Raw genomic sequence first — 14,428 nt, forward strand, 5'->3', positions numbered from 1 at the left:
GGTAGCTACGCCTCTGCGCTATATATAGATAGAACATTTGTTTTTCGTTATGGTGATGACTTGCGTGCGGGTCGTAGCGGACGATTTTTACCTCAGACTTACAAAAAAAAAAAACGAATATTAATACAATATAGTTGCTGCAAAATATTTTTAAAACAAATAGGGATATTTGAAAAAAGTTGTAACAATCCTCCCTTCTTTCCTGCTCATGACCCTACACATCTTCATTAGACACCCCTGTGTGCTAAACTAAGCCTGTACTGTAAGTGCCAATGTGCTAGTGGTTTTTAAAGGCAACTTAATCGGAAACTGAAAATATTTTTTTGAAATGTGTTGTAACATTAATGCTGTGATAAAGCATTAAACCACGACCGGTAAAGGCCTGAAAGTAAAATAACAATGTAGATTAGAATCACAACTTTCAGTTCCAGTCATTTGGAATATCCTATTTGATTCAGTTGTAATTTTTTATTTCATGACGTCATGGTTTGTAAAAATGGCGGATCGTAGTGAGTATCGACGACACTCAGACGCAAAATCAAAGTCTAGGTAAAACTTAATTGTTCTCATAGATTTGATATTTTATTGCGATTAATTAGTAAAATATATAAACCCGCTTTAAAATGTTATTTCCTTTTCTTAACTGTTGTATTTTTAGTGTACATAAGTCGATTTTTCAAAACAACTGTACTATATTACCTAATTTCGATAATTAAAAAAAAATTGCTGTACAATTGTACAAAGTAAAGTTAAGGCCAGTAGGCCTAAATTTAAATGGTTAACTGTTGGAAAAATCTAGATTTTAAATAATAGGCCTAGTATTAAGTTTATTGTAGATCTAGATCTATGTATAATTTTGTCTCAAACTTCAGTATATTAGAAATAAAAACAGCTATTTGACTCTGTGACAGTACAACTGGTGAAGTCTGGTAACTGACTGAAGACACTGAAGTTATTGTGAAACCCTTTTCGGATGATTATATAATATACTGGTGTCCGGTGTCTTTAAAAAGGGGGTGTTGGGTTGTTTGTAGTATTGTAATCTCGACTAATTTTATGGTTAGAAATTAGGGTTAGGCGTATGGTAGGACCAGGGTTGGGGTTAGGGTTAGGGACAGGGTTAGCATTGACATTAGCCAGCCATGTGTGTATTTAGTTAACCACCAGTAACCTAACATCCCTTTTTTTTAAGAAGATTCCATTTTCGGACACCGGTGTAAACATTCTCCCCACTTTTTGATTCAATATGTTAAAAACCTTTTATTCTGTTCTTTGAGAAATAGGTCTGGTTTACACACTTAACTATTATGACCAGGTTGAATATAATGCCCAAATGGAGAAAGAGGAGTGGTTCGTTAAAATAATTAAAATCAAGTTAATTTATAATAAGGCAGATTCTAATCGGAAAAAGATATGCATGCACATTGGAGAGAAACTACCGCCTTCCTTCGCGGCAATATTTTCTATGGTACTGCGCATGCGTGTGTTTGCAAACAAACAGCAAGACCCTAATCCTAGTCATTTTGTTATAATAATTAGGCCTAAGTGCACACCCAATTCTGTTATCAGTTATTATTTCATGCAAATATATGACAGAATAATATCTCACAATAACAATAGCATTTATCATGACTGGGTAATGAGGTATAGATTACGAGAACAGTGCTATTTTTTGTTTTATTTTTATAAGAAAAAGGATTAGGGCCTATGGTTTAAGTTTTATATATCTGTTATGTAGCCTAAATAAACTATACACTACACTCTAAAGTTAAAGTGATTAATTAGCCTTAATAGTAATTTGTTAATTGAGACATGTAACAATTAATAATTATGTATCACTTTGTTGTGATCCTATTCAACTGCCCATTAGGCCTACCACTTTTAAATGTAAATAAACAAAATAAATATTATGTGGGTTAATATATTATGAGTCGACCTTAGTATCCATATGCAGGTATACTTGTATGGTTTAAAAGGGTTTAATGCTGCTACTTAATTTATTAACTTTATCAGTCACCATATTGAAAATCTACATAGATATTTAATGTTCTGTTTTTGTTTATTACAGAGATGAAATTATCAGTCAGAAGCGTGATAAAAAGAAGCGGAAACATAAGCATAAGCATAAAAATAAGCATAAACATAGCAGTGGGGACAGGTCCAAAAAACACAAAAAGAAGTACCACAGCTCTTCAGAAAGTGACATAGAAGAAATGGTGCAATCAAAAAAGCAAAAACTGAATCATGAAGATCTGGAATTGGAAAGACTGGAAGCTGCTCGTAAGGCTCTCACAGCAGAACTTATTGGAAGAGATGGAGATGATGCATTAAGAGCAATCAATCTCATTGCAAAGGTATTCACTTATTTTGTTTAGCACTAAAAATTGTGTTGAGAGTTATTTTTTATAAAGGGCTTTCTTTATAATTAAAATTATTTGCAATTCTGTGAGAATAATATTTTATTGTATTTTATTACATAATTTTACTTGGCATAATGTTCCATTTTATATTTAGTGGACACAAGCTTATTAACTAGCATATCAACTACTGACATAGAAAATGAGTTAACTGTTTAACTATAATTTTTTTAACCACATTCAGGGCTATAATTCAGATAATTTTTTAACCACATGCAGGGCTATAATTCAGATAATTTTTTTTAACCACATTCAAAGCTATAATTCAGATAATTTTTTAACCAAATTCAGGGCTATAATTCAGACTCAGAGGAGGAGGAAGGGGAAGTAGAACATGAATCGACTAAAGAAGAGCTCAGAAAAGCAAGGGAAGTCTTAGCAAGGATGGATTCTCAGTCAGCCAACATGGGTAATTCTGGATCTCTGACAGGAAAAGACAACAACCACAGTCATCATCGTGAGTTCACAGAGTTTGAAGATTTCAGGATTTACAAACCTAGAGAAGAAATAGAAGATGATGATAGACATAGGAACAGTTTAGAAAATAAATCAAACGATAGGCACATTTCAAAATCATTAGATCATCATGGAACACCTGAAATAGATTCAACAGAGCTTTTAGATGAAGGTTTAGAGCTATTGGACAGTGTAGGTATCCCCACCTCAGCCGCCACTTCTTCAGCAAATAAATTGACACCTTCATTGGCAGCTAGACTAGGCCCTGAAGTTAGTTCAGTCCGGGCTAAAGTTCAAAGCCTTGTTCAGTCAAAGAAAACAGCAGAAAAGGAGATGGCACCATCTGCCAAGCCTGAGCAGCAGCGTAAAATACGAGAAGAAAAAGAAAACAGGGTGGTGGAGATACTGGACAGTGATCAAGAAGAGGGTGAGACCAGAGATGAAGATGAAGTCATTCAAATTGATGATGATGATGTCATAGAAATACGTAAACATAGTAAGCAGCGTCGGAAATCAGGGAACCAACTTGATCCTGATATTTCTATAGTAGAAGAAAAGTCCCATGGTCCATCACCCAGAAAGAAATCAGAAAGAAAACTCAGAAAAAGTCCATCAAGGTATTTTTTTTAAAAATTACGTTTGGGCAATTTTTACTAATTTTTATAAGAATATAACTAGTATAACACTTTTTGTTCAGCTATATGTGTGATTTCATTTTTAATATTTATCATTTGGCAGGAAAGATGGCTTATATGACAAGTCTGAATCTAAATCAGGGCGTGATAAAGAATCAAGGCTCAGGAAAGATGACAGAAAGCAAGGAGAGAGTCGCAGAAAGCGTGAAGAAAGTGGCAGAAATGTTGAGCGTAGACGTGAAGATCCAAGAAGGGAGGATAGGAGAGCAGGAGGTGATGATAGAAGAGGTGGAGGAGAAGATAGGAGAAGTGGAGTTGATGAAAGAAGGGCAGTTTTGGATGACAGGCGGGCTGGTGCCGAAGACAGGAGACTAGGAGGAGAAGAAAGAAGAAATGGGATGGAAGATAGGAGAGGAGTAGAAGACAGGAGAATGGGGGTAGAAGACAGGAGAATGGGGGCAGAAGACAGGAGGTCAATTACGGATGACAGAAGAGGAGGTGGGGATGATCGTCGCCGAGAAGATCCCAGAAAACCTGCAGAACCAAGAGACAGGAAAGACAGTGACCGTCCTGATGCCAGACGACCTGCAGACAGACCTGATCGCAGGCGTGATGACAACAGACTGCCCGATCGTGGGGCAAGAAGAAGAACTCCAAGTCCTTTTATGGGCAGAAGGTAAATTTTCTTTCTCTCACATTTTATCAGAAATGTATGTGCTTATTAACATAAATCCAATTCTTTCCATTAGAGAATACTTTTCTGCCAAAATAAAATTAGTATTATTCTGTCGACTGACATTTTCCAGAAAAAAAAAAACATTTCTCCTATCTTAGAAAAATTAGTTAATTACTATGAAATTGAATTACTTAATTAGTCTATTTGAATTTGTGACTTGTCTAGTTTGAAAGATGTAGTTTTCTGGGGCAAAAATCACAATTTTAAAGTAATTTTGAGCTAAGTTTACATTTCTACAACGGTCAGCCTTTTTGTAAAAAATTAGAAATTTTTCCTTGGTTTTTTTTTTTTGGAAAAGTTTCAACTTATTTCCCAATAGCTAGTATTTTGCTGAAAATGATATGCAATTTGCTACATGGGTCACTGTAACACAAATCACATTACCCAATAACCATAATCTCATGGAAGGTGGGGGTCTACTAGTGTGAACACACTAGCTCTTCGGTTAAAATATATAATTACTTTATGCATTGTCTTAAGGTTTCACATGTTAAAAAGCAATGATGACTTGTGAAGGGAGTCCTTCAGAGATTAATTTAGCCTACAATTAACAAAGTAATACAACTAGTGTGTCTAGTGGGAGAGAGCTGGACTGCTAACCTGTAAGTCTCGAGTTCGAATCTGGGTTCAAGTCAGTTGACCATCCCTGAGTCCACCTAACTCTGATGGGTACCTAACTCATGTTAGGGAAAGTAAAGGTGGGTGGGCATAGTGCTGACCACACTATCTCTTCATATGCCGAGGTCACAGAAACAAGTGAACTCTACTTCACTTGCCCTATGGACCGTCAGGTTTGAAAAGGGAACTTTACTTTTTTACAACTATATTCTCTCTTCCTTTAAATATTCTATTTATTTTTCAAAATTTTAAATGAGATTTATATATTTGTATTCTAAATAATATAGATATAGAGAAGGACAGGATAAAGTGAGAGATGGCAGAGGTAGATCAATAGATAGAGACAGATCTGATTCTAAAGGACCTGAAGATAAATTTAAAGACAGTTTGTCTGAAGGTCTAGCTTTACAGAGAGATGAGTCAGATGATGATGAAGAGTAAGCTTATACCATCTACTTGTTTATTAATGTTACTGTGTGGCATTTTTTGTATGGATGTTTTATCTACAAAACTTGGATTTTTTTTTTATACTTATTACTTTGTTTTACTCAGTTTAAACCATTTTTTTACCTACATTTTTAAGGCTAGACATAAGTTTAGAAGATGAAGAAGAAGATGCTGATGCCATCATTGAAAGAAGGAGGAAAGAAAGACAAGCATTGTTGGAGGTAAATTTTTATGTTTACCAAACCTGTAAATGACTTTACATTTTAATTCATGTTTTATTTTGGTAAAATGTTTCCATCAGATAAAAAAAGTCATTCAAAACTAAACAAAATTAACTCACTTTTTATACTTATTTGTCATTTTCAGAAATTGAAACTAACCAATCAGGTGGAAGATTCCAACTCGATGGATGTTTCTAGTATTGGTGGTAATGAGCCTATGGTAACTCAGGAAATGTCACAACAAGCTATAGAACAGAAGGAAGAAATGGAACAAAAAGCCAGGGAGGAAATGAAACATTTGTATGGTGAAGATTATGAGGATGATGAAAAGAGGTATTTCTAATTGCCTTTATTTTTTATTTGAATTAGAAATTATTTTCTATTCATCATGCTTAAAGATTTCTTGTGTGCACGTTTAGCAGAGATGCTGTGTCAAGTGTTCCTCGAAGTCCAGACAGTCAGAGAAGTCGGAGTCATAGCTTAGGCAGCAACACAAGTAGGGACCACCAACAGAGGCTGAGCCGAAGTACGGCTAGACGAAGCAGGGACAGGGATGAGCATAGGAGTGGAAGCAGGCGTAGTCGAAGTGTGAGTGGAGGTCGGGATAAACGATCCAGTGAGAGCCGTAGTTCATCCAGTGAAAGTGACAGGTAGACTATCTACTTTACTAAACGTTTAAGCTTTCTTTTTATGTCTTTTGTTATTTTATATGCCATTAGATAAACTAATAATATATTGGTTATTTTTATTGTATTACAAAGCCTTTAAAAGATAACGATATTTCACAGATTTTAACTAAAAAAATTTCTATTTTACAAAATGGAAGTTGCATAGTAAAAATTATTCAGACCATTAAAAAGTGGAAATAAAGAATTTTTCATCTTTTAATTTCTATAAAAATTTTGTAATTTCCTACATTAAATTGAAAAACAAATATTTCTAGGTTACACATTGAAATTTAGGAGCTTTCTAACAATTCAACAGGTTATAAAAGCTTGTTGTAATGTAGCAGAATCCAACTTTCTAAGTAGTGACACTAATGTACTGATGTTTTTAGGTCAAGTAGCTCAGGCAGTGATAGTGATGCTAGTAGCTCTGATGAGGAGAAGCCCAGCCACAAGAAAGAAGACAGTACACAAATCCACGACAAGGTCTTAGTCAATGGAGAGAACAAAGACAATGTATCTGGCAATGAGGAGAATGATGACAAATCTCAAAAAGAAGGTAAGTCAATAACATTTCAACTTTTGAAAATGATTTATCATAAACTAACTTGTTATTATTTATTATTATTAGTTATTAGTTTAAACATTTTTAACAATTGAAAATTTTTCAGAAGGGAAAAAAACAAAGAACGATGTTGTGGATATGTTTGCAGACACTGAGGACATGTTCAGTGAAAATTATAATGTAAGTCTATCTATCATCATTCCATTTAGACAGCTTCAGATGTATTCTCAAGTAAACATTTGTAGTTAAATTTTTAATGAATGTTGATAGCTGTATCTTGAAAGTATAATTTTTAAAAATTTGATGTTTTGTTTTTCAACTGTAAATAGAGCCCTGGTCTGAGAAGAGGTCTGATGGGAGTTGCAGAGAATCCCAATCTGACTGACAACTGGGACGATGCAGAAGGATACTATCGTAAGGAAATTATTCTGTGAAAAATAGTTCATTGGTTTGTTATTTCAAAATACAGCACTAGAGAATTTATACTATCTTAATATATAAATATTTCAAATCAAAATAAGCAGTAACGTTACTTAGGCCTGTTAGCTTTTTTTTTGTAGTATTTTTTAATCCTTTTTTTGTCTGTTGAATTAAACAGGTGTGAGGATTGGAGAAACTCTAGATAAACGTTACTCTGTGTATGCCTACAAAGGCCAGGGTATGTTCAGTAATGTTGTCATGTGTAGAGATGCAGCAAGGGGGAATACAGATGTTGCCATTAAGGTTATTCGTAATAATGAAATGATGTAAGTATTTCCTTCTTGCATTATTGTGAATGCTATAACATAAGCAGTATAATTGATGTACATTTTCCTTCTAAAACTGCATCATTTTATTTACAAGTAAAATATCTTTAGGTAGCTGACCTACTGTATAAATAATTTTTAAAAATTATGTCATATCAGCTAAATTAAATTGTGTTCAACAGCATTGAAAATTAATTATAATATGTTTGTTTTCTCATATTCAAAAACTATTTTTACTTAAATTGTGTCTCTTTTTGTTCTCTGTTAATAAATTTTAAAAGAACTTTTATTGTGGTTAAATTGTTTGTGTAAAATTTCTGTCTTACAAAGGTTAAAGACAGGTATGAAAGAGTTGGAGTTTCTCCGTAAGTTAAACGATGCTGATCCAGATGACAAGTTCCACTGCCTGCGTTTGTTCAGACACTTCTACCACAAGCAGCATCTTTGTCTGGTGTTTGAACCTCTCAGGTATTTTACCTTAAAATTCTATATTTTGTTAACACGTTTTCTAATGTACAGGCTGATTAATAACATACCTTTAAGAAATGTTTGAATTATTTTATTTTGTTAGTAAAGATTTTTATGGAAGGAACAATTTAATGTGTAGAATTTGCATTAAGTAAGAGCATTTTGGTTAATTAGTTAATACCTTAGCACTTAAACCATGTATATTACTACTTTAGGTTAGGATTAAACTGATAAACTATACATTGCAGTCTTAGTTCTTTTTCAACATGCAAACATAAAACTTGATTTTTATCACAAAATTATTAATTTTGACCAACATTCTAGCATGAACTTGAGAGAGGTTCTAAAAAAATATGGTAAAGATGTTGGACTTCACATAAAAGCAGTGAGGTCGTACAGTCAGCAGTTATTGCTAGCTCTTAAACTTCTACGCAAATGTAGTATTTTACATGCAGATATCAAGCCTGATAACATTTTGGTGAGTTTTGTGCACACATGGGATAAATTAAGCATCAAATGTATTTTTACTTAGTTACCTTATTTCTATATGTTTTATATTTGAGGTGATTCAATTTTAGTATGTAAAGCTTTATGATAGGAAACTAGATATTAAAGTGGTTTTTAGCTTCTTATTTCATTTTTAAATGTGTGTTTGTTGCTTTACATTTATCTAATTACATTTAATTACATAGTGTGTAAAATTATCCCATATTAAATTTAACATTATTTCTAAGATTTTATTGAAGTGAAATAAAAAAAACAACTAATGTTTAGAATAAATCTGGTTAATTCTGAAAGATGTTAGTTACTGATTTGATCTTCCCCTCAACTGAATAGGTGAATGAATCAAAAATGGTGCTCAAATTGTGTGATTTTGGTTCTGCCTCACACGTATCAGAGAATGACATCACCCCTTATCTTGTGAGTCGTTTTTACAGAGCACCAGAAATCAGTGAGTTTTTTCTTCTCCTTAGAAGCGATTCTTGGTATTTTATTATTTTAAGTAAAAGAATTGCCATGTTAAGCCCCCTAATGACTACAGGTTTATTTTTTTTTTATTTTTATGTTTGGTATTTTATTATTTTAACTACAAGACCATGTTAAAGTCCCCTTTTAATTACAGGTTTATTTTTGAAACTTGATATGTTTTACCATTTATAATTGCAGTTCTGGGTTTAGGGTATGATCACAACATAGACACCTGGTCTGTGGGGTGTACACTGTTTGAGTTGTACACTGGCAAAATACTTTTCCCTGGTACAAGTAGCAATGACATGTTAAAAACCATTATGGATTACAAAGGCAAAATCCCAAATAAGATGATCCGTAAAGGCATGTTCAAAGATCAACATTTTGACTCATCATACAATTTCCGCCACCATGAGATGGACAAAGTAACACAAAGGGTGAGTTTTGTTCAGTTTCTTGATATTCTTTGAACACTTGTATCCTTGTTTGCAATCGCACAACTTAGTAATTTTTTGTGCTTGTTTTTATTTTTTAAATTTTGCCTGTTGTCTTCAATGAGTTTTTATTTATAATAATTATCAGTTAACTACAACTTACACCAGTAAAATAAAAAAAATTAGTTAACATTTTTTTTAATGACTAGTAAGTTTGGGTTTTTTATTAAATGGTAGTAAGTGGTGGTACATCAAATGCTTTATAAAAGTAATAGAATACCATATACTCCAACTGTCATCAAGACAATAGCACAGAGTAGTAGTGTGGGGAATTAAGTAATTTCCATATTGTTTGTTAGGAAAAAGTGACTGTGATGTCTTCAATCAATGCCACCAAGGATATGCTGGCTGACATGGTCCCATTCAACCGTCTCCCAGAGGATCAGCTGAGGAAAGTGACGCAGTTAAAGGACTTGTTGGACAAACTGTTAGCCCTAGACCCGTCCAAGCGTATCCCCATCAACCAGGCTTTGTCCCATCCTTTTATAACAGAAAAAATCTGAGCCTGTAAAGTTGAAAATTTGCGGATAAACATTTTTTTATAGCCCAAACCATTGGGTTGAGTGGTTTCTGGAGGTTTTTGGTTACATTTTTAGTGGATCAGGCTCTTATTCTCTGCTTAATGAATTGTTTGAAAATCAAAGGTGACTTGATGGGTTGATTTACTAGCAGTGGAATATTTCTTGTGTATGAAAAGAGAATGTTGAAAATAAATGCTCTTATTTTCCAGGCCAAAACAGTCAAGTAGTTGACATGCAAAAAATGTTAGTGCGCACGGCTATTCAGCTTTTGCAAATGGAGTATATTGGTAATAAGTGAGGAGCTAAAGGTCATTTTAATGGATAGGTTTAGTTATATATTATAATAAATTTAACTGATGAAGATTAAATTGGTACCATAGTTATTTTAAACTGCTCATTTTTTAATTTTAACTATTGAATTATTGTCATTTGTTCTGTAATTCCATGATAAGCTTAAAAACGTTCTGTGATTGAAGTAATGATTATGAGAAAATGTTTCGCAATTGCTGAAATGACAATATATTTTACCTGCAGATCTTTGTATTAAATTTTAAAATTTGTTCCTGTGTTTGTTTACTTTTCACATTTTTTTCCTCATGCAAAAATGTAAAAAAAACTGGAGTTGATTGTCTGGCCACGACCAATGAGCCTTCTCTCCTGGCAAGGTCACATAGAAATTTGCTTTTCAAGGTCTTGTCTCAGCACCTTCATCGCCAGCTTAAATTCAAGGTTTTTCATGGTTCATTTTTTTCTACTCCTCTTTATGTTCTACAGATTGATTTTTTTTTTATGAAGGCAAAAATAGAAAATTGATGTTTGCACGAAAATAAGATTTCTGCACATTTTTAATAGTTATTAATATTAGCCAATACAGTAAATGTTGCTAAAGTTCTAGTCATGCATAAGTATTTAGATTGATTGCTGCAACTGTAGATCAAAGTATGGATTAGCTATTAGATAAAATGGGGTTGTACATGCAAGTTAGAATTTCCAGAAAATGCTTTCTATTTTAATTGCATTCAATACCTTGTTATGTAAGTAATATAAAAAATTTCCTGATGTAAAAAGTTATCTTCTACAGCAAATCACATCTTATTCATATAACTGTTAGAGGTAGGGAAGTTGGAAATGTTGAAAGTAAAACTGATTTAATCGGATTTAGAAAATCTCTTGAAGAATCTAGAGAAAATGGTTGGTATTGTGTTACACTGAACCTGTGGCTCATATGTGAATGTAGTTAGTTATTGGCAATTTTTTTAGCTGTTCAAATTCACTGATAGTGAAATTTTCACTCTAGTCATAGTGATAAAATACTAAGCTAAATAAATAATTATCTTGAATACTCAAGGAACACAAGTGCTAACAGAACTAACATGTGAAGTTTACATTGTCAAAAACCATCTTCAGTTCATGATGCTGCTCTGTTTATCATCATCCTAACATCATTGTTCATGTAATCCTATCAACCTGACCCAGTCATCTTTGTATGTACTGACCCCCATCACCTTTGACCCTGTGAATGACATTTTGTAACTAACCTTGTCTCATCTTTCTTCTAGGTGGATGTAGCCATGACTGTAGTGCAGGAGACACAATTAAAGGTTATAACATAGAGTGTACATGACTTGCAATTACATTGATAAAACCTACAGCCTTTTGACTCAGTTTCATTTTATATCGCAGCTTAATAAGTTTAATCGCTGACTTTAAAAAAAAAAAAAATTAGTGCTAAAAGAGTTTAAAAATTCATGGTACTGCTGAAATTTTTGTTCCCTGCTAATACATTTTATGACAAGAATTTTTTTCAGGCAATATTTGGGCTTTAGTATATTTGGAGCTTATGATTATTAATTTTTATAAAAATCTGGGGGAAAATTCTTTTGGGCTGCATCCATTCAATTTAATCTCATCTGGCCTTAATTGAATCCAAATATGCTAATGTCCAGATGTTTACAATTTTTATCTGATTGTTCTTTTTTGTATCATTTCAGGTAAGATTTTGTTCCATATGATACTAAGACACAAGCTGACATCTCATAAAACAAGACGTGTCCTCTACCCTAGTGGTTTGTTTAGTCAACAGACAGGACGCATCTGCTGGTTGCCATATGGCGGCTCTTTAATCTCAGTCATTAATTAAGTTGGCTTTAAACAACCTTGTTTTAGAATTTGCTGATTAAACTTAATTTAAGCTTACAGCTGATAAATTTGTTTTTTTTTTTTTGTTGTTGTTAGCTGGTCATTGTAAATAGGTATTGGTATATACTTGTACTAGAATCAAAATAAATAATATAATAGCAACTTTCGGACTACTCACAGCTGTTCCTCCCATGAAAGAAATGACAATGTAATAATGCCAGTACAAAGTACTGTCTGGTGTTATATTTCTCTGAAAACAGCCAAGTAGGTGGAAGGGTAGAATTCATGGACTCCGAAGGAAATGACACTGGCTTATTCTTCTCTGAAACTTCAAATTTGAATGTCAGTTTCATGACTTGGCAATTGAGAAACAGTTGGAAAATGTATTTGCTTATTATAAATTAAATATGTTGCTAAAAACAAACATGAAGAAGGGTTCAATTTAAACATTGTTTTAATTAAATAAATATTTTTAGAAAGGCTACATACACATGGAAGTAAAGGAATTAAAATTGTTATCTAATCATGAAAGGGTGATACAGGACAAGCAAAAATTTCACAAGCAATTTCATATTCATTCATTTAATTAATATAAACTCACATAGGTGCTATATAAGTTAATACAACGTTTAGAAAATATAATGGGTGATGATGAATCCTTTCATGACTTATTCTAAAGTTGTCTCCCTGTGAGCTCATACTGCAGTGCCTGGTACACATGCATGCTATTTTAGGACAATACACATCAATAGTAGAATGAGATAGTGTGGCATTCCCCATTGCAGATTTACATTTTCAAGTTTTAATTAAATAAAACATATGAACATTCTATTTTCAATCATCGTAGCCTATTTTAAAAGAACATTTTTTTTTAATCTGTGTAAATATATTCATTATAATTACATGAGTATTTTTATGGGTATAATGATATATCTTTACATCTATCTATAATCTTTATGTATCGACCTTTAAAATTTCACTAGTACTATGAGTTGAAATTGGCTACTTGCTTGGCTATTATATTTACAAAGGCAGCCTACTATTTGATGTAGACTAGCTGATGCTTTTGTAACTTGTGTACTAAGCAATTTAACCACCATGTATTTTTAGAAGACCTCAAAATTCTTACAAACCAGGCGCATGGGGGGGGGGGTGTATAGATCTAAGCATCCTAGCACAAAGTTATGTCATATTTTTTTAAATTTTCCTCTTTATTGTCATACATCACAAAAAGTAAGACGCCCTCATCCCCAGCGCATTTAAATTATCCAGCCCCTCTTCCCAATGTCATCAGGAGCAACCCTAATGCACTGAAGAACCTGTACTGTAAATAAAATCTATTTTCTAACTCCTGTTTGAAGTAATATTTTAGAGGTTTCCTTTTTTTACTTTCTCGTATATACGAAGTATAGAGAAAGTCTTGTAATCGTGCAAAAAAAAAAAATCGAGATTTTTACAAATCTCGACGTTTCACACCTCACTGATACGGAAAAACATAATTTTGCAATCTTGTCCGTATGTCTGTGTGTCTGTCTGTGTGTCTGTGTGTCTGTCTGTCCGTGTGTAAACACGATAACTTGAGAACCGTTACAGCTAGGTTGATGAAATTTCATATATAAGTATTTTATCAAAATCGTAGATCCGTATCAACTTTTGAGCGATTTCCGATAACCGGAAGTGGTACTTTTCCTACTTTGAATTTTTCAAAAGCCTATAACTTGAGTACTATTTCAGATAGATAAATGAAATTTCATATGTAAGTAAAAGATCTAATTCTCTACCTTCTATCAAATTTTGAGTCATTTCCGTTGACTGGAAGTAGTACTTTACGCTACTTCCGATTTCTCAAAAAACTAATGTAAATTTTAAAAGTAATAATAATATTGCGCACCATTATGCGCTTTTTTATTTGGCGTTCACTTGGTGTGCAATTAATTTGTCTACGAGATTTTATTCTATTTTTAAAACTTTAAGTATTTAAAATGGATTAAAAATCATGTCTATAGCCCGAGTTCCCATCCCCTGTTATTTTATATAAGAATATTCGAGAAAGTTTAGGGGAGATCACTCCCGGTTTATTTTACTTTCTCGTATATACGAAGTATAGAGAAAGTATTGTAATCGTGTACAAAAATCACTTGAAATTTTAACAATTTTCACCGTATTACACCTCAGTCCTTCATCACATCCGAAGTATAGAGGACTTATTTTAATCGGGCAAAAATTATCAATCCAGATTTATCAAAATTAAGAGGTTTTATGCGTAATCCAGTCTGAAAAACTGGGCTTTGCAATTCTGTCCGTATGTCTGTGTGTCCGTGTGTAAACACG

General features: G+C 33.1%; 1 protein-coding gene across 2 annotated transcripts; it reads left to right on the forward strand.

Annotated features, from left to right (window-relative positions):
* Positions 1-470: 470 nt before the first annotated feature.
* On the forward strand, positions 471-10,518 carry LOC131941089 (serine/threonine-protein kinase PRP4 homolog). 2 transcript variants are annotated; one of them, XM_059300084.1, is made up of 17 exons: positions 471-549; positions 2,069-2,354; positions 2,709-3,490; positions 3,612-4,184; positions 5,150-5,299; positions 5,446-5,530; positions 5,676-5,863; positions 5,950-6,180; positions 6,588-6,754; positions 6,867-6,940; positions 7,090-7,174; positions 7,359-7,506; positions 7,837-7,974; positions 8,299-8,452; positions 8,812-8,926; positions 9,142-9,380; positions 9,737-10,518. In XM_059300084.1, exons 1-17 carry the CDS (start codon positions 476-478, stop codon positions 9,938-9,940), a joined length of 3,693 nt encoding a protein of 1,230 aa, XP_059156067.1. In that variant the 5' UTR covers positions 471-475; the 3' UTR covers positions 9,941-10,518. The 2 variants fall into 2 exon arrangements, with proteins under 2 accessions (XP_059156067.1, XP_059156068.1); XM_059300085.1 differs by having other exon boundaries at positions 5,953-6,180.
* Positions 10,519-14,428: the final 3,910 nt, after the last annotated feature.

This window comes from Physella acuta, unplaced genomic scaffold, assembly GCF_028476545.2.
Source record: "Physella acuta isolate Inbredline_101_S28 unplaced genomic scaffold, ASM2847654v3 ptg000345l, whole genome shotgun sequence".
NCBI classification, from domain to species: Eukaryota; Metazoa; Mollusca; class Gastropoda; family Physidae; genus Physella; species Physella acuta.

Excerpts from the sequence above, each read along its gene's own strand:
- LOC131941089 (XM_059300084.1), top strand. The coding sequence starts at position 476 with ATGACGTCATGGTTTGTAAAAATGGCGGATCGTAGTGAGTATCGACGA. Across the intron at positions 550-2,068 it reads GACGCAAAATCAAAGTCTAG|AGATGAAATTATCAGTCAGA; the intron begins GTAAAACTTAAT and ends TGTTTATTACAG. Across the intron at positions 8,453-8,811 it reads TCAAGCCTGATAACATTTTG|GTGAATGAATCAAAAATGGT; the intron begins GTGAGTTTTGTG and ends TCAACTGAATAG.